This window comes from Hirundo rustica, chromosome 13 (genome assembly GCF_015227805.2).
Source record: "Hirundo rustica isolate bHirRus1 chromosome 13, bHirRus1.pri.v3, whole genome shotgun sequence".
NCBI classification, from domain to species: Eukaryota; Metazoa; Chordata; class Aves; order Passeriformes; family Hirundinidae; genus Hirundo; species Hirundo rustica.
Window position 1 is genome coordinate 4010407 of NC_053462.1, and position 21513 is coordinate 4031919.

The 21513-nt window shown below is 37.9% G+C and overlaps 1 protein-coding gene across 5 annotated transcripts in view; it reads left to right on the plus strand.

Annotated features, from left to right (window-relative positions):
• The window catches only part of VPS13C (vacuolar protein sorting 13 homolog C), a 72124-nt gene extending 50979 nt beyond the window's left edge, over positions 1-21145 (plus strand). For 2 of the 5 annotated variants that reach the window (XM_040076902.2, XM_040076904.1), the window contains 23 exons: positions 67-231; positions 588-716; positions 1249-1382; positions 1633-1759; positions 2693-2928; positions 3251-3401; positions 4444-4584; positions 5614-5695; positions 5781-5850; positions 6278-6389; positions 6713-6826; positions 7259-7395; positions 7662-7743; positions 7956-8069; positions 8322-8397; positions 8961-9124; positions 9612-9657; positions 10132-10255; positions 10917-11031; positions 16625-16716; positions 17686-17809; positions 18070-18156; positions 19485-21145. In XM_040076902.2, the coding sequence (XP_039932836.1) occupies positions 67-231; positions 588-716; positions 1249-1382; positions 1633-1759; positions 2693-2928; positions 3251-3401; positions 4444-4584; positions 5614-5695; positions 5781-5850; positions 6278-6389; positions 6713-6826; positions 7259-7395; positions 7662-7743; positions 7956-8069; positions 8322-8397; positions 8961-9124; positions 9612-9657; positions 10132-10255; positions 10917-11031; positions 16625-16716; positions 17686-17809; positions 18070-18156; positions 19485-19574 (2712 nt within the window). In that variant the 3' untranslated portion in view covers positions 19575-21145. Of the gene's footprint in view, positions 1-66; positions 232-587; positions 717-1248; positions 1383-1632; positions 1760-2692; positions 2929-3250; positions 3402-4443; positions 4585-5613; positions 5696-5780; positions 5851-6277; positions 6390-6712; positions 6827-7258; positions 7396-7661; positions 7744-7955; positions 8070-8321; positions 8398-8960; positions 9125-9611; positions 9658-10131; positions 10256-10916; positions 11032-11833; positions 14503-16624; positions 16717-17685; positions 17810-18069; positions 18157-19484 lie in introns of those variants that run through there. The other 3 variants (XM_040076903.2, XM_040076906.2, XM_040076905.2) reach the window with 2 other exon arrangements.
• The last annotated feature ends 368 nt before the right edge of the window (positions 21146-21513 follow it).

A 21513-nucleotide genomic window follows, 5' to 3' on the forward strand; every position in this document is an offset into this window, starting at 1 on the left:
TTTCCATCCTTACTTTTATTCTTAGCTTGTTGTTGATTATTTGTTCAAATTCTCCCTGTTGAACAGGTTGGAGTTAGCATCAGAATGAGCAGTTTCAACCTTACCAGGATAGTTACCTTCACTCCATTCTACACAATAGCAAACAAATCTTCTCTGGAACTTGAAGTTGGAGAAATTGGTCCCAATGGTTCTCTTCCAACTAATAAATGGAATTATATATCATCTTCAGAGGTAATGTTTCATGGATTTTTTTCCTTTTGATATCATTGTAGACAAACAGCTGGTATTTAGGTGTCACTTAAGGGAAGAGCAGTTCTCTTATGGAAGCTGTCTCTTCTGGTGGCATGACATGGATATTTCACATCCCAAGGGAACTTGAACAGTGCTGGTTGCGTGTGCTGGTACATTCATCAAGTCCTTCAGTTTAGGTAACTTAGTAGATGTAGATACGTTCATCAGGAGATAGTTGGGTAAGAACTAAGGCATGTGGAACAGTCTTAGTCACACAAACCTGTTTGATTTACTGCTGGGTTACCATATTGAACAGACATGAAGCGTTAAAGTCATGTGTATTTCTTGTCTTACAGTGTCTTCCATTTTGGCCTGAAAACTCATCTGGTGAACTTTGTGTAAGAGTAATTGGCTATGAAAGCTCATCCAAACCATTCCTGTTTAAAGCCCAGGATAATGGTACTCTGCTGAAACTGGAAGAATTGGTGAGACTGACTTTGTGTAGTCTGTTGTTAATTCTCCATTTTAGCCCTGTGGTAGCTTGACTTAATGAAATCGTCAAGATGAAAACCTTGTGCCTTAAGTTACCAGTACACTTCATTCAGTTCTGTTGCATAAAAAGGTTCTGAATCAATTTAATTAATTTACAGTGTTGTTAATGTTTTCATAGCTGTGTAGTCAACTTGATTTATAGGAAACTGAACAGCTCTATTGCTGTTAAGTTACAATGGTATACTCTGATATCTTGGGTGCCTTCAGTTTGTTTAAATAGGTAACAAAAATACATTCTATTTTAGGATTTTTTGATAAGCTGTTATGTTGGAGACACACAGTTCATAGTTAATTTAGACTCAAATGAAGAATTTTATGGTTTCAGAATTCACCCTAGCCCAGCATTAGGGAATGTGTTTATAAAGGTACCGTGTTCACTACAGTTTTTGGATATAATGCTTATCGTTGTTCTAACTTGAATTAAGGCATAAAATAAATACTGGGCTTTGTCTAATTCCTCTGCAGAATGGGGGATTGCTGGTAGATGTGAATGTCTCCGAGCATTCTACCGTGATAAGCTTCACAGATTACCACGAGGGAGCTGCCCCAGCTCTGATTGTTAACCACACCCCATGGGACTCTCTCAGATATAAACAGAGGTATGTGAGTTGCTTATTTAACCCGGGGATATCCTGGTTAAGCATCACCAGCATATCACCAGGATATGCCATGGGTACCAGCAAGAGCTGATGAACCTAAGCTGGTCTCATCTGGGGTGAGCAGCTTAGGCCCTTCATGCCCCACTGCTGGAGGGGTGGAATGTTCAGTACTGGGGTTTGCTTGTACTGCTTCCATCAGTGCTTTTAACCAGTGAATGCTGTTGTTTTCTCCTTTTCTTTTAACCTGCAGTGGATTACAAGAGGAAATGGAGTTGAAGCCAAGGCAAGTGTGCCTCTTTGCCTGGACAGATCCAACCAAACCCAGAAAATTGACTTGGGGCTACTCTCAAAGTTTTGGTGAACATGACCTACTTAAGGTAAATTTCGTAAGAAGTGAATGCTGAACCAATTTAGGACTATTCCAAAATTAAAACTACCTGGGAGAAAGCTTCCTCAGTAACTTTGCATCTGTCTCATCCTGTAGGAGACTTAAAGCTACTGTCAAGAAACAAGATTTTAGATGTTTTGATTAAGTAAAGTCCAGTGTGTCTGTCTTTAATTAGCTGCCCACTTGCACCTTACACTAAAATGAATTCTTTAGAGGTGACTTGGTTTTTTTGTTTAGTAGCACAGAGTTTACAAAACTGAAAAATATTACTAGGTAAAAGAAGGGATAGGAAAGCAAACTTGAGTTTCAGTTGTACTGGAAATGGGGTTAATGTCACACACCTGAATTCAGAACCAGTTATGGTGTGATTTACTCTATACGCACTTCCTTGGGTCAAATTTTCCACATTTAAAAATGGTTTTAGTTTAAAACCAATTTCCTTACCACATAATTATGGTTATATTCATGATTCTTTGGGGCTTTTGAGAAAAGGGCTTAAGTTATCTCAATTTTGCCTTACAAATTAAAAAATAAGGAGTGTCTGCTTTTGAAGAGCAGAGATCTTAGTAAAATTGTTCAGTTTTAGTGTTTCAAGTGTATGATTTATTGCCTTCTTCCACCATTACTAAGATTTCAAGCCTTTTGCTTTGCTCTGAAGGCCTTTGTTTCCTAATGATATCTAATATTATTCTAAACCACAAATACTGATGGAATGTTTCATTTACAAAAGGGAAAAAAATATCCCAACCTCCAACCTCTTTCCAGTGTTGGGGTACAAGGTGCAACCAAGCCAGGACAATGCAGTGAACTGAGCAAACAGGAAAAATACTGAGTTCTGGTTTGTGTTTGTAAATTTGCCTATAAACATAGAGCAACATCAGGGATTTACTCATGTAATATGCTTTTTTTTCCCTTAATACAGGATGACTGTGGCCAGTTCCCTTACAATGCAAATACTCAGATTCACTGGGTGTCTTTCCTGGATGGACGCCAGCGAGTGCTGCTTTTCACAGATGATGTGGCCTTGGTTTCTAAAGCACGACAAGCAGAGGAGCTGGAGCAACCTGATCAAGAAATAAGCTTGTCAATCCACAGTCTTGGACTTTCTCTAGTTAACAACGAAAATAAAAAAGAAATCTCGTACATAGGAATTACTAGGTACTGCACATGGAAGTGTAAATATTCCTTTGAATAATCAAAATTTGGAAGCATATTATAATTTAAGCCATAGAGTTGAAGGGGATATGTTTCAAGTTAAATTAAGTGAAACATTTTTAATTAAAATTAAGTTTTGCATTTACTCCTATTGTGGAATCAGAACAAATAGGATTTAACTGCCTCCTTTTTTAGCTTTCATTAAAAAAAGATGTAATAGGGTTTTTTGAGCCTGAGAAATTAGAAAAATATATTTTTCATGATTTGCAGGCATAAGAAAGGTATAAGTCCTTTGAAATTGTTAACTTTGTTATTTGTCTTGCAGTTCTGATGTCGTTTGGGAACGGAAACCAAGGCAAAAGTGGAAACCATTTAATCAAAAGCAAATAAACCTACTGGAGCAAGCATATCAAAAGTATCTCTCTAAGAGTGCTTTCCAAGGTCCTGGTTGGCACAAACTGGACAGCAATACTGAGGTATGTGTTGAGTTTCAGTTTAAATGCTTGCAGAACAGGTGAAGCAGTGAAAACAGGTTTCTGGTTTGCTAAGTTGGGAGAGATACTATGTGAAGAGAGACAGAAACAAGAGGCAAGATTTTTATTTAAGTTGTTGCACATTTTACACAGTAGAATGTTTTTGTCTTGTGATGATACTGTGGTATTATCCAGGCTTGTATTATGAAGTAAGAATTTGAAAGGATTTCTGTTTTGTGTGGTAGAAAAGATTGCTTGGTGTCTGCATGTTAGTGAACCTTTATTTGCAGTATATACCCTAAATTCTTTGCAGAAATTTTGGTTTTAGCTTCTTAATAAGGTGCAGTTCCCATTACTTGAACTAGGAAATGGGTCTGCAGTATTCAAGGACTCTTGAAACTAATCCACTTACCCGAGCTTGTTCAGACATGAATTATACATACCTGTATTCCATGCATAAAGAGTGTATTCAAATGGCTAACTCCAATACAACCATTTTATACTGCCAGAGTCAGGCTTGTTTCCTGTATCATCCTTTCATTTGAGGAACATGGATATACCATCAGCTCTTTGAATACTTGAGTTTTGACCATTGCACTAGTGCATTTATAGTACATGCTATCAAATCTTTTATCTGCAGGTGATTACATTTCACTCCCAATAAAGGAGAGCTTTATGCTTATGCTTCTCATAACTTTAAAGTTTCAGGATCAGGGGAAAAATGTCAATTGGGAAAGTAGTCAGCTGCATATAAATATCTTTAATTATGCCAGTGTAATTACTAACTCATGAAGAAATAGCTACTTAGATGACACAGAGGTTACTGCTTGGGACAACTAAAGCTGCAATTTAATTTCCATGTCAGACTAACTGGTGGCTTTCACTACTTTCCATGTAGTTAATTAGATGGAGAAATTCAGAAGCTTTGTGATCTGATAATAAGGAAAAACACAGGGTTTATTTGCTAGTCTGTTAACTAGTAATGTACCATTTTATTGTTTGCCAAATTAAACTGTATCTTCGCTCTGCTTTCTTGTATTTGCAGGTGAATTTTAGTAAGTCTCCAATGGAAATGCGTCTCCCAGTCAAGTGCAGCATCCGCCGTAACTTCCTGTCAGGAATTCAGGTGGAATTCAAGCAGTCACCTCACCAAAGGAGCTTACGGGCTCAGTTGTACTGGCTGCAGGTACCAGCCTTCCTCTGGTTTCACAGCTCAACAGACACATCAAGCCTTGGGTTTTACTCACTGATGTGAAGAAGTATCTCCAGATCCTGTGCATGTGGTGCTTTGCTTGCTACATCAGAGTAGCAGGGATGCTGTGATAGAAAAGTAATGCAGAACTGTCATCTCAAGATTTTGCACGTAGTCTGGAAAGAATTCCACAAAACTGTGTGCTAATGTAAAGCAGGATGCTATGATGGAGAGTTTATTTCTAAAGAGCTGTGTTTTGGTGTTTTAAAACAGACCTCAACCCTTTTCAAAATTTGTTTACTGTAGTTTTTACACAGAAAGTACTACAGAGCATACCTAGAGGTCTAGAGACCTTTAGTACAAAAACTGCTTGTCTAATGAGAAGTAGAGAACAGACATTCAAACATGCTAGAAGAGTATGCAGTAATATATCTACATGTAATATTAACACTGAATTCATGTGCAACACTTGCAGCAGATCAGCATAGTCCAGTCAGTGCTAATAGTGTTGCTAAATTTGCCAGTAGAGCACTTTAGCAGGTACTAATGAGAAGTGTTCAGTGCCAGAGAGAAATAATGTTGGGTCATCATCCTTGTCATCCTCATCTCCATTTGCTGCCCTTCACTGAGGACCCTGGTGCTTTTTCTGACCTGCTGGTGTGGAAGTTTCCTCTTTCCTTTTATCTTGAATTTTGTTTTTACTTTTGCCTGAAGGTGGTTTTCACTGTACAGTCAATGTGTGCCACCAGCTGCACACCTTGTAAGTGAATCTTTGTGGGTGTGAACCTCTCCAAGCATCCCTTGTGCAGCACGTGCAACCATCTGACCTTTTATAACTGAATGAGTAACATTCCACAATGATATCAAAGTCACCCTTTTGTTCTTTCCTCCTTCCACCCAAATAAGTAGGACATTCCTCTTGAACACTATTTATAAACAAGTTACTCAAGCCTTCTAAAATGGGAACTGTGTTTGATTATCATGTCACTAAAATATTCCTGTATTTATACAATATTTTTTTAGGTTGATAATCAATTACCAGGATCGATGTTTCCTGTTGTATTTCACCCTGTAGCTCCTCCCAAGTCGATTGCTTTGGATTCAGGTAAGAGAAAGCCTATAGTAATACCAGATTTATTCAGCTTTGAAAGCAGGAGCTTGGCAATTTAAGTGGTTTTTTTTCTCTTTAGAACCAAAACCCTTCATTGACATCAGCATCATCACTAGATTCAATGAATACAGCCAAGTCCTGCAATTCAAGTGAGTGTAACAGTGTATTGTAACTTGATTTTAGAGATGTAATATATTTAAGAAGGGCACTTTAGAACAAAGTTTATTCTTCTATCCAAACCAGATCTCAGCCAGATTGAGTTTTTAAATGTCTCCAGTAAAAAAACATCGTTCAAAAAGGAACTTACTTTTAGAAAAGAAGGACTGACCACATGAAGGGACTGTTATGCAAATTCTTTAGTAATCAGAGTTATTTCCTTCCTGTACTACACTGTCAGAGTTGTGTGTCTGTTGGCTGTGCAGTGCTGGCCAGTAAGCACTTTTATCTATAGATTGACAGTTGATATCATGGATTGTAAATCTTAGTATGTGACATTGCATAGCAAGATTTCACTTGGGTAGGCTAAGCGTGCTTAAGTTAAATTTATACAAGTGTACACTTTTTTTCCCATTTTAGGTACTTCATGGTTCTTATCCAGGAAATGGCACTGAAAATTGATCAAGGGTTTTTGGGAGCACTTAGTGAACTTTTCACTCCATCTACAGACCCAGAAGATGAAAGACGAAGGGTAATGTATGGGAGAAACTGACTTTTGCTGGATTGGGACCATAAGTGATTGGGGAATTGAAGTGAATATCAATCTAATATAAAATGGGAAAATCACCCAGAAATTTTGTGTTCATTATGGGTTGTTTGGGTTTTTTTTTTGCTATCCCTGGATTCATTAGTACACTCATACTTAACTAGTTAGTTAACTGTATTTAACTATGGTTATTTATTCTACTGTTAAATTATATATATACACATACACACATTTAGATAGAAAATTATTAATTATATTACGTACATGGATGAGATTAACTTTTTTTTTTTTTTAAATATTGAAACCAGTCTAAATTAATTCAGCAAGATGTGGATGCTCTTAACACCGAGCTAATGGAGTCTTCCCTAACAGACCTGTCAATGCTCAGCTTCTTTGAACATTTCCATATTTCTCCAATTAAGGTATGCAATAGAGAGATTATTGAGAGGTTAATAAAACATCCAGTTAATTCATTACAGTAAATACAGCCCTAGTGGGGATTTTGCATTCTCTGGAATTTAATACTTTGTTGGAAAACTTCCTCTGTTGCCCATGAGTACAAACAGACTTCTAAGCATGACTAAGTGGGAAGAATCAATGGGTATAATAATGCTGAAAGCCAGATAAAATATTATGCATCATAAATTGTATTAAAATACACTTTCATGGGATTATCTTCATGTCTTTCTTGAAGCAGTTAGATTACTTTGGAGCAAGGGAAGAAAAACCATCAGCAGATGAAATGATAGCTTTCCTCACTGATTTGTTTATATGTGCACCACACGACCTGTCTGCTCTGGTTTGGCTTTTCTTTGGTCTTGATTTGTCTTGTTTCACTAACTCTGCCTTGACAGTTGCATCTGAGTTTGTCTCTGGCCTCTGGTGGTGAAGCATCAGATAAGGGGGAGGAAATGATAGCAATCCATTCTCTGAACTTGCTGTTGAAAAGTATTGGAGCTACTCTAACAGATGTGGATGATCTTATTTTCAAGTAAGCGAATAAAATTGGTTGGGGTTGTTTGTTTGGGTTTTTTTGTTTAATACTTTGACTAAAGCTGCTGTACTCTCAGTAATTGGATCCATGGTGAACCTTGCTGTATAAGTTTATACAGCCTTAGGGGAAATGGAGGAATGGAGAGAAGATGGGGATTGGGATCCTTTTTAAGGCAATAGCCTTCAGGATTCTCTGAAGGAAAGCAGAGAAGTATTTGAATGAGGATGGTATCTTTAACTAATGTATGATTACTTGTCTTTCAGACTTGCTTTCTTTGAAATTAAATACCAGTTCTACAAGAGAGATCAACTGAGGATGAGAGTTATTAGACATTACAGTGAACAAGTAAGCTTATTTAGTCAAGCCTTTGTGTAACATTTTGAGTATGTGTCTTAAAGAAGGTTTTCTTTTTCTTCACCAAATACTTAGTTGGGCACTCTATCACCTTACTTGGGTAGTAAATTAAAAATGAACCAGGCTTAGGTTCTGACATGTGTGACAACAGCCCATGACACTGCTTTTGTTGTTTGCCTTTTTTCTTCCCTCTCATCATTTAGTTCCTGAAACAGATGTACGTTCTTGTACTTGGATTAGATGTTCTTGGAAATCCATTTGGTTTGATCAGAGGTTTGTCTGAGGGAGTTGAAGCTCTCTTCTATGAGCCATTTCAGGTATGAGTTCCTGATATTTTAACTGTGTCTCTATAGAAGGCTGATTGAATGTACTGGTAGGGTTATAGTTTATTGTCACTGTTCTCCACACCCTGAATGGGCAGGCAGCATTATTTTTTAAATGTGAATTTCAAAGAAATAACTGATTCAGATGGCCTTACTTGCATCAATGTAAAGGGATTGCTAGTTTTTTCTTGAAACAGATGCATCACTGTTTAGTTTTCTGCTATTCCTAATAAATTTCATTTTTAGGGTGCTGTTCAAGGGCCTGAAGAATTTGCTGAAGGCTTTGTAATTGGTGTTAGAAGTCTTCTTGGGCACACAGTGGGTATGTGACATCATGTTCTTTTTTGGTGAATTCCCACAGTATTTTTCTAGTGAGTATTTAAGGTTGTCATACTGTTGCCAGGGTTTGTGATACAGATCATTCACACATAATTTACCTGAGACCATCTAAATATCTGTTTGTAGACTGAGCAACCAATGTGAGAAACATTGCATATATAACTAAATCAGTACCATGCTCTGGATAAATAAGAAGCATAATTTTAATGGTCCTAAAATGTCTGGAGAAGCCTGAGAAATGTTCTGTTCTGATTACTTCAGATTTTTATTTAGCTGTGTCTTGACAGTAATTAGAGAAAACACCGTTTCATCCAGTATGCTTTGTAACATGTAGTGAAGTGCTGGAAGCGTTCCCCATTGCTGTGTGTGTGCATATCAGACCAGATTCTGGAGTTTTCTCATGGGCAGCGTGTGGCTCTGTGTGAATTCATCATTTCTAAACTGAACATGAAAGGAAATTGCCATGAGCTTGTTGGCTTCCTGTGTGTTGTCTGCCCTTCAGCTGTGAAAGCACAGTGACTTTTGCTCTCTGCCCTGTTCCCTCAGGTGGGGCAGCAGGGATGGTGTCCAGGATCACTGGAACTGTTGGCAAAGGCTTGGCTGCCATTACTCTGGATGAAGAATTTCAGCAGAAAAGGAGAGAGGAAATGGGTCGGCAGCCAAAAGACTTTGGGGAGAGCCTGGCCAAAGGAGGAAAAGGCCTGTTACGGGTATGGATTTGGACAGGAGTGGTTGGTGTGCCAACCTGCTTGAAAATCTCCTGCAAGAAAGTTTGGTATCTGTTTTTTATTAATCAAAAAAAGAGACAAACAGGCAGTGGATTTATAGGAGACTCAGCCGTAGTGATGTCATATTTCTGGTCAGCCTGAGGAATTGAAGTTAGGATCTTGAACACCAATTTCTCCTGTATAAATAAACAAATAGTTACTCATGTTCAACAAATGTTAGGTAATTAAGGTAACTGGGGCCTTACTTGACCTTGCAGTCAGTTGTCATTCAAGTCTTTCCCTCAGTCAGAGTTTTCTTAAGAATATAAAGTAAGAGAAAAAACAAAGCCAAAACCCCCAGGCAAGCAGTGTTTCTGATACTGAACTTTACATTATAAAATATTAAAATCAGGTTGTGGGACAACAGGTTGCCCAGTTGGACTGACAGCATTCCAGTTTCTCATTGGGAACTTCATTATCTTTGTTCTAGGGTGTTGTTGGAGGCGTGACAGGCATCATCACTAAACCAGTAGAAGGTAAGCACGAAAGCTGCACTGCACTGCTTAAGTGGTTTCTCAATACTTGAAAATTTAGTTTGTAATGTTAAGAAATATCAATCCAAGTATGGTGGTGCTAAGGCATAGCAAGATTTTTCTATTTCTTATTCAAATGTGAATTTGCACAATGATTTCCTCAAATATCTTTATATCTGTTATTTGCTTTACCATCTTCTAAACCTTTGTATGAATTAAGAAGGGGTTATCTCTGTTTTATTTTGTTAGACCTGCTTTAGTACCCAATCTATTGTCTGAAGTCAGAATAAAGGTAGTAAAAATAAAGTAAAAATGACCAGCTGAAAAAGGTTTTGGGGACTCCAAAGGTCGGAGAAATCTTAAAAAGCAAATTTGGTTTTATGTCTGAAGTCATTATTTGTTCCTGTTACTTCATGAAAATGATAGATGATGAAAAATATCCAGGACTTTTATTTTCCTGTTTCTCTTCTTTTAAAGGGGCTAAGAAAGAAGGTGCAGCTGGATTCTTTAAAGGAATTGGGAAGGGGCTGGTAGGAGTGGTAGCCCGCCCGACGGGAGGCATTGTAGATATGGCAAGCAGCACCTTCCAGGGAATTCAAAGGTACGGTGCAAGAGGAGGTTTTGAACTCCTCCCCCTGTTTGGACAGCAGGTGGTAAAGTGCTCCAGCAGTGCCACACGATTATTTGTTAAATACAAAAAGCAGAATGATACGTGAGCTTGAGAAATGTCCGGTGGTGAATGGATTGTAATGAATGTATTTTATGATGACGAGGAAATTGCTGCTTTGGAGAACATGTTGCAGTGTTGTAGTCCAGGTAGACAATAACTAATCCATTTTTTGTTTGTTTGTTTTGCTCCTTCTCCTGAGGAGAAATGTCAGTTAAATTTGCTGTGAAAAACAGACCACTGAAATTTTCACAGTAAAACTTCCCAGCCTGAAGTTTGGTTAGCAGTGCACATCAGGGGCTCCTTGTGTTTTGATGGGACCTTTGGATAGTGTGTTAATAAACTTGAGAACTCTTAGTAAATTATCTGCATTTGGGAAAAACGTTCTCCAGCTTATTCTGTAGCTGTTTAATTGGCTAGTGCTACTTTTAATTTATTATTATTAGCACTGTGTCTGTACTATTCACATCTGCAGGGTACCCAGGATATGTAAGTGGGATGTGTTGCAAATGAAAGGCTGACCTCTTAAAGATGTACTGCTGAAACTCAGGATTGTATTAATCTTACCAGAATGATGTTGCACTGTCTGTGGCAGGGTGGCAGAATCAACTGAAGAAGTGTCAAATCTCCGTCCCCCGCGCCTCATCCGTGAGGATGGCATCATCCGGCCCTACAACAGGGTGGAGGCTGAGGGGTATGATTTGTTTGAGGTATGTTTGGCACTGGAAGCACAGTTAAAATTCTCTAACGTGCAGGGTTCCATAAAGGGTTAAGTTGCAATCCATCTGTAGCAGTCATTATCTGAGGTAAAAGTTTGCCCCAGCCTATTTCATAAAGCAAGCCTGGGTTGCAGGGAAGGCCCAGTGCTTGGAGTAAGCTGAATGCAGAATGCAATCTGCAGCATTGCTGTCTCATGGTCTTCTCCATTTTATCTTCTGCAGTCACTTCTCATGCTCTGGAAGGGTGTAGTAGGATTAAGAATTATTAGGATTAAGATTTAAATATGTGAAAAAAACCCTATTTTGATGGTTCCCTATTTTTGTCTTTATAACAAAGCTGAGGCTGGTTTACAGACTAAGCAACTTTTGAAAAAGATTAATAGACCTTGAATTGTTTGGTTGTATCAGCAGTTAAAAAAGCTGCACGAACTTTCAGAATACCACTGTTTGGTTTTTCCTTATGCTGTTCATAGTAGCAATCTGTCATAGCTACAGGCACTGTGTGGACACTTAGCCTGCTTTCTCATGTGGATGTGCCGAACATATGGAAGATGAACAACATGAGTTTTCAAGTCTTTGATAGTCAGAATCTGGTTAATTTGTATTTCAGACTTCATGTTAATGCTTACCTTTACATGCTTATTCTGTTGCTAAAAAATTACAGTAAAATAACAGCTTGCATTAACATTTTAATACCAAAACTTGGATATTTGCTTGTACATGGTCTTTTAATCCTTATTCCCTGTTCTAATTCTAACATTGCTTTTCTTTCTCCTTCTCTCCTGGCATGCAGCAAGAACTGGAATAACGGAGTAAACATTTTCCATATTTCTTGTCTGTTTCTGTCATGGTTTTTCATCTGCCTTAAGTATTTAGATAAAGGGCATGATTGCATTTACCATGTCCTCTCCCCTTCTCCCCTCTCTTTTCTGTGTAGCAGTTGAATAAAACAGTGTTTTATGTTGTCTAGGCTCAGAAAACAAACTGGAATAACCATCTTCAGTAAGATTAGATGAGTGAGTCAGATGGGAGAGACAGGGAGGGTTTGTTTCCTGTAGATTTATTTTTCTGGGGATGCTTCGCTCCTTATGAATGGCAACAACAGAAGGCACTTGGACAAAAGAATCATGGTGGGTTAGGTCCTGTGTTCATTTATTTGTTGGTGCTCTCCTGGAGACAGGGGTGTAGGCAGAGGGGCAGAGCAACAGCTTGAGCAAAATTTAAAATAGTGATAGTGAATGGAATTTACTTCTGGGAAAATGCTTGGAATTTCATGATCTAGAAGTAGTTTTCATAGAAATGCTGAGAACTTGTGTTTACTGGAGGCCTGTCAGCCCCTCATCTGCTGACCCACTCTGCCTTCAAGTTACTGCTCCTGGTTCTTTGAGCTCTGCTCAGTTAAAACAGACAGCCAGCTTAGTTGACTCTGGTTTTTATTCACAGAATCTTCATGGCCTTTGCTCTTCAACATAGGAAAAATAAGTATAAACTTTCAGCTGTTAACAGGAGTTTACACACGCACATATATAAATAAGTATATAGCTATTTCTATACTAAGCAATGCCATAACCTTCATTACTAATACAGCATCTTAGAAATTAGCAAGCTAAGCTTGACAAGCTGTTGTCAGAGCAAATTTTTTGTCTATCATATGGGAAAAAATGTTGAACAGAAGCATATCTTTGCTGGTAATGCCTTTTAGAATGTAATGGTCAATTTAAAATTATTCAAAAAAACATGTAATGAATTTTTTAGAGGATTAAATGAAATTGTGATACACTAAATAGGTCAAATTTTTTCTTCTTGAGTTTTTTGGGGTTTTTTTAACTGTGTTTTTTACATCTAGCAAAAAGGAAAAGGCGGCACAATCAACACAGAAAATTTGGTATTATGCAGTTCCTCCACATCTAGTATTGTATTTTTCTTAAAGATATAGATCAGAACTGGATAAAACCAGGAATTTATCCTCTGTACCATCTACTAAATACAGTTTGTTTCTTTCAACAAGTCACTTAAGGGAATGCAGGAGAGGTTTAATTAACTGTTCTTGGTTTTTGTGCTAGAGGTCAGTGTTGGGAAGGCTTTGTTTTCTAATGTAAGTTAGCAAGCAATGTAAAGCAAGACAGGACAGTGTCTTTACATCGAATTGGATATTTAATAAAAAAGATGAGTCAGAGAGTCAGTTCTATGTGCATTTACAAATTTAATCACAATAGGTACAAGTGCTGTTTATTTTTGGATCCAGTTTTGATCCTATTTACAAGTAGTTTAACCAGAACCCACACCTTCTCATTTACTTTAATTACATTTAATATATGTTTCCCTTAAAAACAACTGTAGGCTCACAGAGTGGAAACCTTGTAAGGTTACCTTAAGGAACAGATGCCTTAACACTATCCGGTGATTGGATGGAAAAATATTTGGCTTCATTGCTTTTGTGTGAAATGCAGGGATTAGAGCGTGTCTTAGAGGTAGGTTTTAAAAGAAAGGGTACTTTTTTACAGGGAAGTGGATGCAAACTGAGGACCACTGCCTGGTGGAGCAGGTCAGTTCAGTTGTGCCAAGGTGTTCCTTGTCCCACCAGTGCCGGCTCTGTGTGTGGGTGAGCTCAGGCAGGTCACAGCCTGGGCACTCAGTTGTGCCATGCCTCAGCTCAGGCTGGTACAAACGCGTGCTGCGGAATAGAGCTGCACAGCACAGCTGCAGAGCAGGGGAGCAGGGCAGCTCTAGGAGAATTGTTGTCCAAGCAATCACTTCTCAAGGGTTTAAATCCTGGTGTGAGGAGTGTTTTGAGGTGAGGTTTGCCTGTGCTGGCAGGGGCTGTGCCCATCCAGGAGCTGCTGCTCGCCGGCTCCTCGGGGCTGGCGTGATGTCACTCATACATTATTCAATGCCTGTGGCATTACTTTGTTTCATTTCCCAGTTAAAGCGTGGAGCTTTATAAAGAATGCAGAACACCTCATGAATAATTGAGTCAGGGTGGTGAGACTGTGTTGTGTGGCAGAGCATAGGCTGTGCTGGAAACTGCAGGTTCTATTTCTGCTTGGCTCACTGTTCTGCTGTGTAAATTTGCATCGGTTCGTTCATTTCCATGTAAAATAAGAATGAATTAACTTCTTCAAAGTGCTCTAGTATGCTCATAAAAATAACAGCTTTTATAGAGATGTCTAAATTTTAAGGGTGTGCAGATCATGGAGTAATTTACATCAAGTGCAACCCCCTTTTTTCATAGTGCCACCACCATTGTGCTGGCATCTATCAGGTGTATTGAGAGTAGCTCTGAGAAATACCGCATCTTTTAGGCACAGGCCTCAGTGGGAACTCTTACTTTGGTAACATATTGCATGTAAAATCTAAAAATACTATTGGGATTGTTTCTGAAGTTGTGAGAAACAGGCGTTCTCTCCAAAGCTTTGCGTTTGAATAGAGAAACATGCTTATGAATAAATCTGTTTAAATATGTGGCATGTCTGATTTCTTCATATTCAACAAAAGGATTCAGAATATGGATTGAAGCCTTTGAATTACAGTCTTCACGTGGTGGTGGGTTTTCTATTTCTTCAATTTTTTTACTTGTTTTTGAAACAGCTAAGGTTCAGGTACAAAATGTGAGTTCATATTTTCATTTTAGTCTTATGATGCCATGTTTCTTCGAATGTTTTGAAGAGACTTTGAGATAAGCAGTCTTTCTGGCATCTTTGTTTCCTTTATGTACATTGTACAGTTTCAGAAATTTTTAAGATGGTCAGAAAGGGATATTTTTTTACAGAAGATGTTGGTTGACCCTATGGTTCTGGTTGCTGAAAAATGCTGGATTAAAATGTATTTCAAAACATAACATCGCTAGGGAGCAAGCCCAGGAAAACACTGCTGTTGATTTCAGCTCTTGAATATTCATCCACTTTTGAGATTAAAGGGTCTTTTGGAGTCAGATGTGATGTATGATGATGCTTTAAGATATTTGTTGACTTTTGAATATATGAAAATAAAATGCAAATATAAATAAATGTCAAACCTTCTTTTAATTGATTCTTATGTAAGTTGATCTTTCAATTTTGGTTACTTAAACTGCATAGAGTTAAACCTGTTAATCACAGACAGGCAACTGTGGAGTCAAGTGGGGCCTCTATTGTCATCTCATTGGTTTTATGGGTCCATCTAAGGAAATAAAAAGAAATGGCTATTTACAAGAAATAACTAAAAACATACTGAATTTTTAGCCCTTCCTCTTTAGCTTTTATTGTTACTAGTTTGTCAGAAACTTGAGGAATGAGAACTTGAGGGATTTACTGTTCTAGAGGCTGAATTCCACAGTAACAGCTGTAAAACGAAGTCATCTCCCTTTGCTCTGAAGAATATCAAACCAGCTTTGGGGCACCCATTTGCTCAAGGTTGAGCTGAAGTGTGTGCATTCTGCACCCAGACATTCTTCCTTATGTTCCCCATGTTTCTACACAGGTGCCACCCATTTTCCCCTGAAACAGATTGTGTCATAAAAAAGGTGCTTGTGTTGACCTGGAGGGTACAAAGCTAATGTGAATTGACTTCATACTTATACAAGTGTCTCGCTAATTTCTGCCAATTAAACACTATTTATAAGTGTCTTTTTTAAAGATTTATTGCATATTAGGAAAGCCAGTAGTTGACACAGATTGATTCCCATACCCATTTTGAGGCTGGGTTCCCACTGGTAGCATATTATTAATTTCCTACTTTCATCTTTTTCTGCATGGTGTTTTGATGTGTCTTCCTCTCCCACAAATACATTCAGGTATCACTCTGTGACTCTTGCTGCTTTTAATCCAGAGGGATTTATTGGGAGTTTGATGTGGGGCTGGCTGTGAGCCTGCCTTGTGTGCTGGTCTGTGTTGTTGGTGGAATATTGTAATCCTGGTGACGTGCTCTAGGAAACATTATACTTTAGTCCAAGAGTACGTACAGAATGAAATCTGGAAAAAAATCCTGAATAATTGCCAAAAAATCCCAGGAGTACGTCAGTACTTTATTTCAAACCTTTGTCTGTATTTGTAGGTTGTCACTTGAACGATCAAGTTGTCTAATCAAAACGAGATGAGTAATTTAATCTGCACTTTCATACACCTTTGTATTCTGCGTGTAGAATAGTGATATCTGCTCAGTGCTTCAGGAGCCTGGGCTTGAGGTGCGTTGAGAATTTGTATCTCGATAGTTTTTCTGAGGGTCTGAGTCCTGTACCTTATAAAAATACATGACCTTTGCAGGGTTTTCACTCTTGAATGAGGCCTGCAGCATGGGGTGTAGCAGAATGAACATTATTAAACAATTACTAGCGTAGAAAGGAAATCAAAGCTGAAGTGGAGCTTGGAGTGGAACAGATGAGACTCCTCAGTGACTCAGCTCTAGCACTGAGAGCACTGTGAGAACCTGCCTTTGAAGAACTAACAATGAGGGAACTTTGCAGAAGGCTTTTGAATTCAAGACACCAATTTGATTTGTGGGTTTTGGTGTTTTGGTTTATTTTTGTTGTTGTTGTTGTTTGTTGGTTTGGTTTGGGTTTTGTTTGTTTTTTGTACAGCCCTAAAATTATTTTCCGTTTCTGTTTCAGAAGTTGCACATCAGAAAATTGGAAAAAGAGGTGTATCGACACCACTGTGCAATTCCAAGAGGCAGAAGAGCAAACCTTATTGTTACCAACAGGTATCAAATTTTGAATGCTTTCTAAGGGCTTGATATGTTTTCAGCTTGGGGATTAAACATCTGGCTAAATCTAAACTGATTGCTGTTCTCTGCCTATCTATCTTCCTTCTCTATTTTCTTCTTGATTTTTTTTTTTTTTTTAAATATTTTATTTTGTTTCCTTAACGGAAAATGTAATTTAGTTGTGATCTCAGTGCTGGATACTAACTTGAGAAGACAGTTTACGCTGAGATCAGTGACCATTTCATCATAATGGAGGAAAATATTGGGATTTTTTCTCTCTGTTTTTGATTTTTTTAAATCAGCTTGCTATAAATGTTTGCAGTCAAGCTAACAGTTTGATAATACATGCTTATAATCTTGTTAATTAAAGAATATCCTAAATGAAGTCTGAACTCTTTGTACCAGCATTTAACTTGTACAGTATTTAACTTGTCTGACAAGTTTTAGAATTGAAGCTGTCTGTAGTCCTGAGTTTGAGCACTCAAAACTTTTTAAATATGTTTCGATAATGAAGAGGATGATGATCTCCACATTCCACAGGTCACCAGTTTGCACCTTGCCTGAGTGTATGAGAGAGGCTCGTCCATGATGAGACCAGGGAGGCTTCCCAGCGTGCTTTTTAAATAATGAGCAGCGCACCTCAGAATTCAAGCTGCAGATTTCAAGGCACTGACAAAGGCCATGAGTGATAATTGGGCAATTTAGTTATTTGCAGCCTTGGATAAATGCACACTCATCTCCTGATGCCAGTTCTTGGCCTGCTCACACTGTGTGATGTCTTAGATCATCTGTGACTTTTAAAGACCAAGTGATTGTCTCAGAATGTCTTAAGGAATGGGTCTACTCTGACTTAAATCTGCATAGATAATGCCTTCTTAAACAAATGCTTTCATTTTGTTTTGTTTTTCTAGCAAAGTTCTAGTCCCAGGGAGAAATTGAGTATGAACTCTTTTTTTCCTTGAACAGGAGAGTGATATATGTGAAAGAAATGGAAATCTTAGGCCATTTAACAACAGAGTGGGATTACTTATTTGAAGAATTCACACGTTTTCCCTCCTATGAAGCAAATATTTTAAAAATCACTGTTTTGGTAAGAAAAACATGTAAATTTTCCTCTATTTAATACTCACTAGAGGTCCATACATGCTTTTAACTTATTTATGGTTCTAACTGCTAACTAAGGGACTGTGTGACAGGATTTACTGAAAGTTTTTTGAAAGTATGACAGTTGGGTTGGACAGAGACCTTGTTGAAATCTAACCTGAGGTTGGCATTCAAGCCATTTAAGTATCAGATTCTGCATTCTTGTTTTGTGAGTCATCTGAAGCACATTTTTGTTCCTCTCTGCAGCAGGATCAAAAGATGTTCCAAAGAAAGGACAGTACAGGTCATGAATGTGTAAAGACAGTTCAGCTTCAGGACGAAGCTACAGCAAGGGTATATTCTTCTCTTTTATTTTATTTTAATCCTCTTTTCTTATGATATTGTTGGCAATTGTTGAAACTCAGTGTGTAAAAAAGATGGTAATGTTCAGAGACTTGTTAGAGAATAGGCTGCTGTGCCTATCTGGCCAGTAAATGTGACCATTTACCATAGTTTTGTGTTGAAATTTTTGTTTTACCAAGAGTATGATGACACCAGATAGTCCAAAGCATTCAAGGGAGTTTATACAATAATAATTTCATGTTGAAGCTATGTAGTCTTAGGTTTTGTATGTTAAAGCTCATTAAAGGAAAATTACCCCAATACCTAAAGTACCAGGTTCTATTAAATTCCCTGTAGTCTGTAGGATTCCACATACCTCCTCATTATTTCAAAATCACCCGAACCAGGACAAAGTGGACCTTGTATGAAGAGGTTTACTCAGATTCCTCCCTCCTCTCTCCCCACACATGGTTTTTCTACCATTTATCTCTGAGTGTTTGTTCCTGTTGGTGCTGGGGAGGCTGGAGTATTTTGTGAGTCTTTGTTCTGTGGATGCTTGGATCTTGCAGGTAACTTACCTAAGGTGATCTATTGATTTGGATCAATTCCAGGGTACTTCAAGAAAAGAAAAAGTTACCTAGGAAAGCATGTGTGTGACTGTAGTGTTGTATCAGGTGATGAGAGAGGAGGTGTTCTCCCTGGTACCAAATGTGAAATCAATTGGATCCACAGTGTCTTGGAAGCATGCTTGAAATTGTAGCTCCAGTAAATGGCAAGTCAGCAGATGGAATCAGAATCAGGGCCAAATTGCTGCTATTAAATTGATTGAGCCTCCTGAAAGAATGGGTTAGACTGGGAAGGAGAAAAATTGCTATAATTTTGAGGCACTTTATGTACTGGAAGAGTCTTAGTTCTTTACTGTGTCGTGTCTAAAAAATGTTCCTTCAGCTTTCTCTTACAGCATGTTGTCCGAATCACACATGGAATTAAGTAATTTAAATCATTTTAGTTTGTCTGTATCTTAGTGGCATGGCCAAAGCTGGAGTGTTGCACAAAACACACTAGAAGGATACTTCTTTGTGTTTAATTAACTTCTTTGGTATTATTTCCTAACTGCACTTTCCTTTGCTAATGTTTGTGCTGGTATCTATACGTTTAAACTTGATTTTTCTGCTCTCAAGTGCAACATTTACCTTTTGTGGATTTGTGTTTCTGTTCAGCCGTTGAATATTGTGCATGTGAATCAGAAGCTAAGGATCCAACTTAGATCAGCCTGTGGTGTTTACATGTTTGTTGAATTAGCTTTAATTGTTTTTTGCTTTCACTGTGTTGTTTTACAGAGGGTTTGTTGTGCCATTCAGGAGGCCCAGACAACACGAAAACAAGAGAAGCTGGTGAAGAGAGCTTCCTTACAGTTGAGGAAACTTTAAATGCTGTCTTGCTAATGACAGGATTTGTCATGTTTGATGTTTGGTATGCAACCTTCTGCCTAAAATTAACTAGAAGCAACATGGAAACATTGGGCAGAAAGTAAAGATAAACTGTCTGAGGTCTTCTTTCAAACAGCCATTAACACTTTAGTTTTAGAAGTTATGCATCTTCTGAAAACAATGGATTTCAAAAACATGCATTTCAATTTAAAAATTGCAATTTTTGATAAAATGTTTTCCCACTCTGAAATTTTATTTTCTTCCTTTTTTAATGTTGGTTTCTAAAATGAAGTGGTTATCTCATTTGCACTCTAGGGTTATGGTTTACAGACTGGTGGTAGTAGTTGTGATTCTGGTCGTTTTCCAGATGAAGTACTTCTCTTTGTAATTGAAACAAATTACAAACTCTATTTTAGGCAACATTCTCCTTAAATTACTGGACACAATTGAGCTAGTATAATTTTCTATCTGAGTGTTTAGTATTAGAAAATACTGCATTGAAGCAATGTAAGAATGGGTATATACGAAAGAAATAGGCTATTGTTGTCTGGAAATGTTTACTTTGGAATGTTGTCACGTTATAAGTGAAAATCTGCACTTTAAAAATGGGAAATATTATTCGCCTGTCAGGTGCCTGGTTATGGTTTTGGTTGTGTCACTGGAGCCTAAAGAATGCTCCAGGAGGAGCAGCACACTGGGTTTAGCATTGTACGTCAAAAACTTAAATCTAAGAAATTAGCTCTCCATATTTCAGATTATAGTTACTCCACTGGAAGAATGCCATCTAATTAAGTTAAAACTCACTTCTCACGCAACGTTTCTGTTGCAATTTCTCTTCCTGAAGGCTGTTAGCATTCAGTTCAACACAACATTTGAACACAAAGTGGATGCCTGGTATGAATAACCCCGTGAACTTCCTTGAGACCAGTTGCATTCTTAACACGAGGCACATCCTTAGGTAACCGAGTCAAGGACTGCGTGAGCAAACAGGTTTGAGTCCAGTGATCAGTGAACTGGGAGCTTTTGCTCTCAGAGTCTGGCTATCAGATAAGAAAATCAGTGTCCTTGAGAAAACTTGTGAACATTCGACCTTTCCATTTTCCTTTTCTTGGAAAGAATATTTTCTATTTCTTACTTCTGTTTTGTGCTAGAGAATAGCTGTAGGTACAAACTTGACCTAAAATGACAATGTTTTTCTACAGATCCATACAGTGTACCAGGCCTGGATTTTTAAACTTTACGCTTAAAGGCTGGTGCGTTGTCTAAGTGCACTTTTAACCTGTACCTATGAGCTCACCAAAGTTAGAAAGCTTAAGACATTTGAAAGTAAGTTGCCAAACAGAACTTGTAGAGAGCATTGCACACATGATTTTATTGGTATTGTATGTACATGGCTATTCATCCACTTTGCTACATGGGAAAAAATATGGGAAATAAAACACTTTAATGCTGTGCTATCACTTGTTTTCTAGAAAGCTCTGCTCAAACAATAAATAACTTAGCTGTCCAGGTTGGATGTATATTAAGTTCATGTTTTTAAAAAAATGACAATAAATTTTTATATGCAAGCATTTGTACTATGGTTTAAAGCTTTGTTGCATCTCAAGTGGGTTATGTGCCGTTGGTTTGCCTCGTGTCACTGACACCGCATGAAAACAATCGGAGTACAAAGGTATTGCAAAGAGCTTTCTACAGCTCAGCAGTTTTTGCATCTTGTTTTCTGACGTTTAGGGACAGTTGTATGTGTACTGCCTCTTAATTCATACTTGAAAATAGATGTCACTCTAGTCTATTTGGTGCATGTTCAAACAGTATCCTGTGCCTGTTTCTAGGTGAATTGGAGCTTAAAACACTTCTGAAGACACTTTTCTGACTCCAGTCTTCTGCTTGATTCCTTTATATACTTCCTCTTGTTTTTGGTAAACTTTCTGGCTTGAGT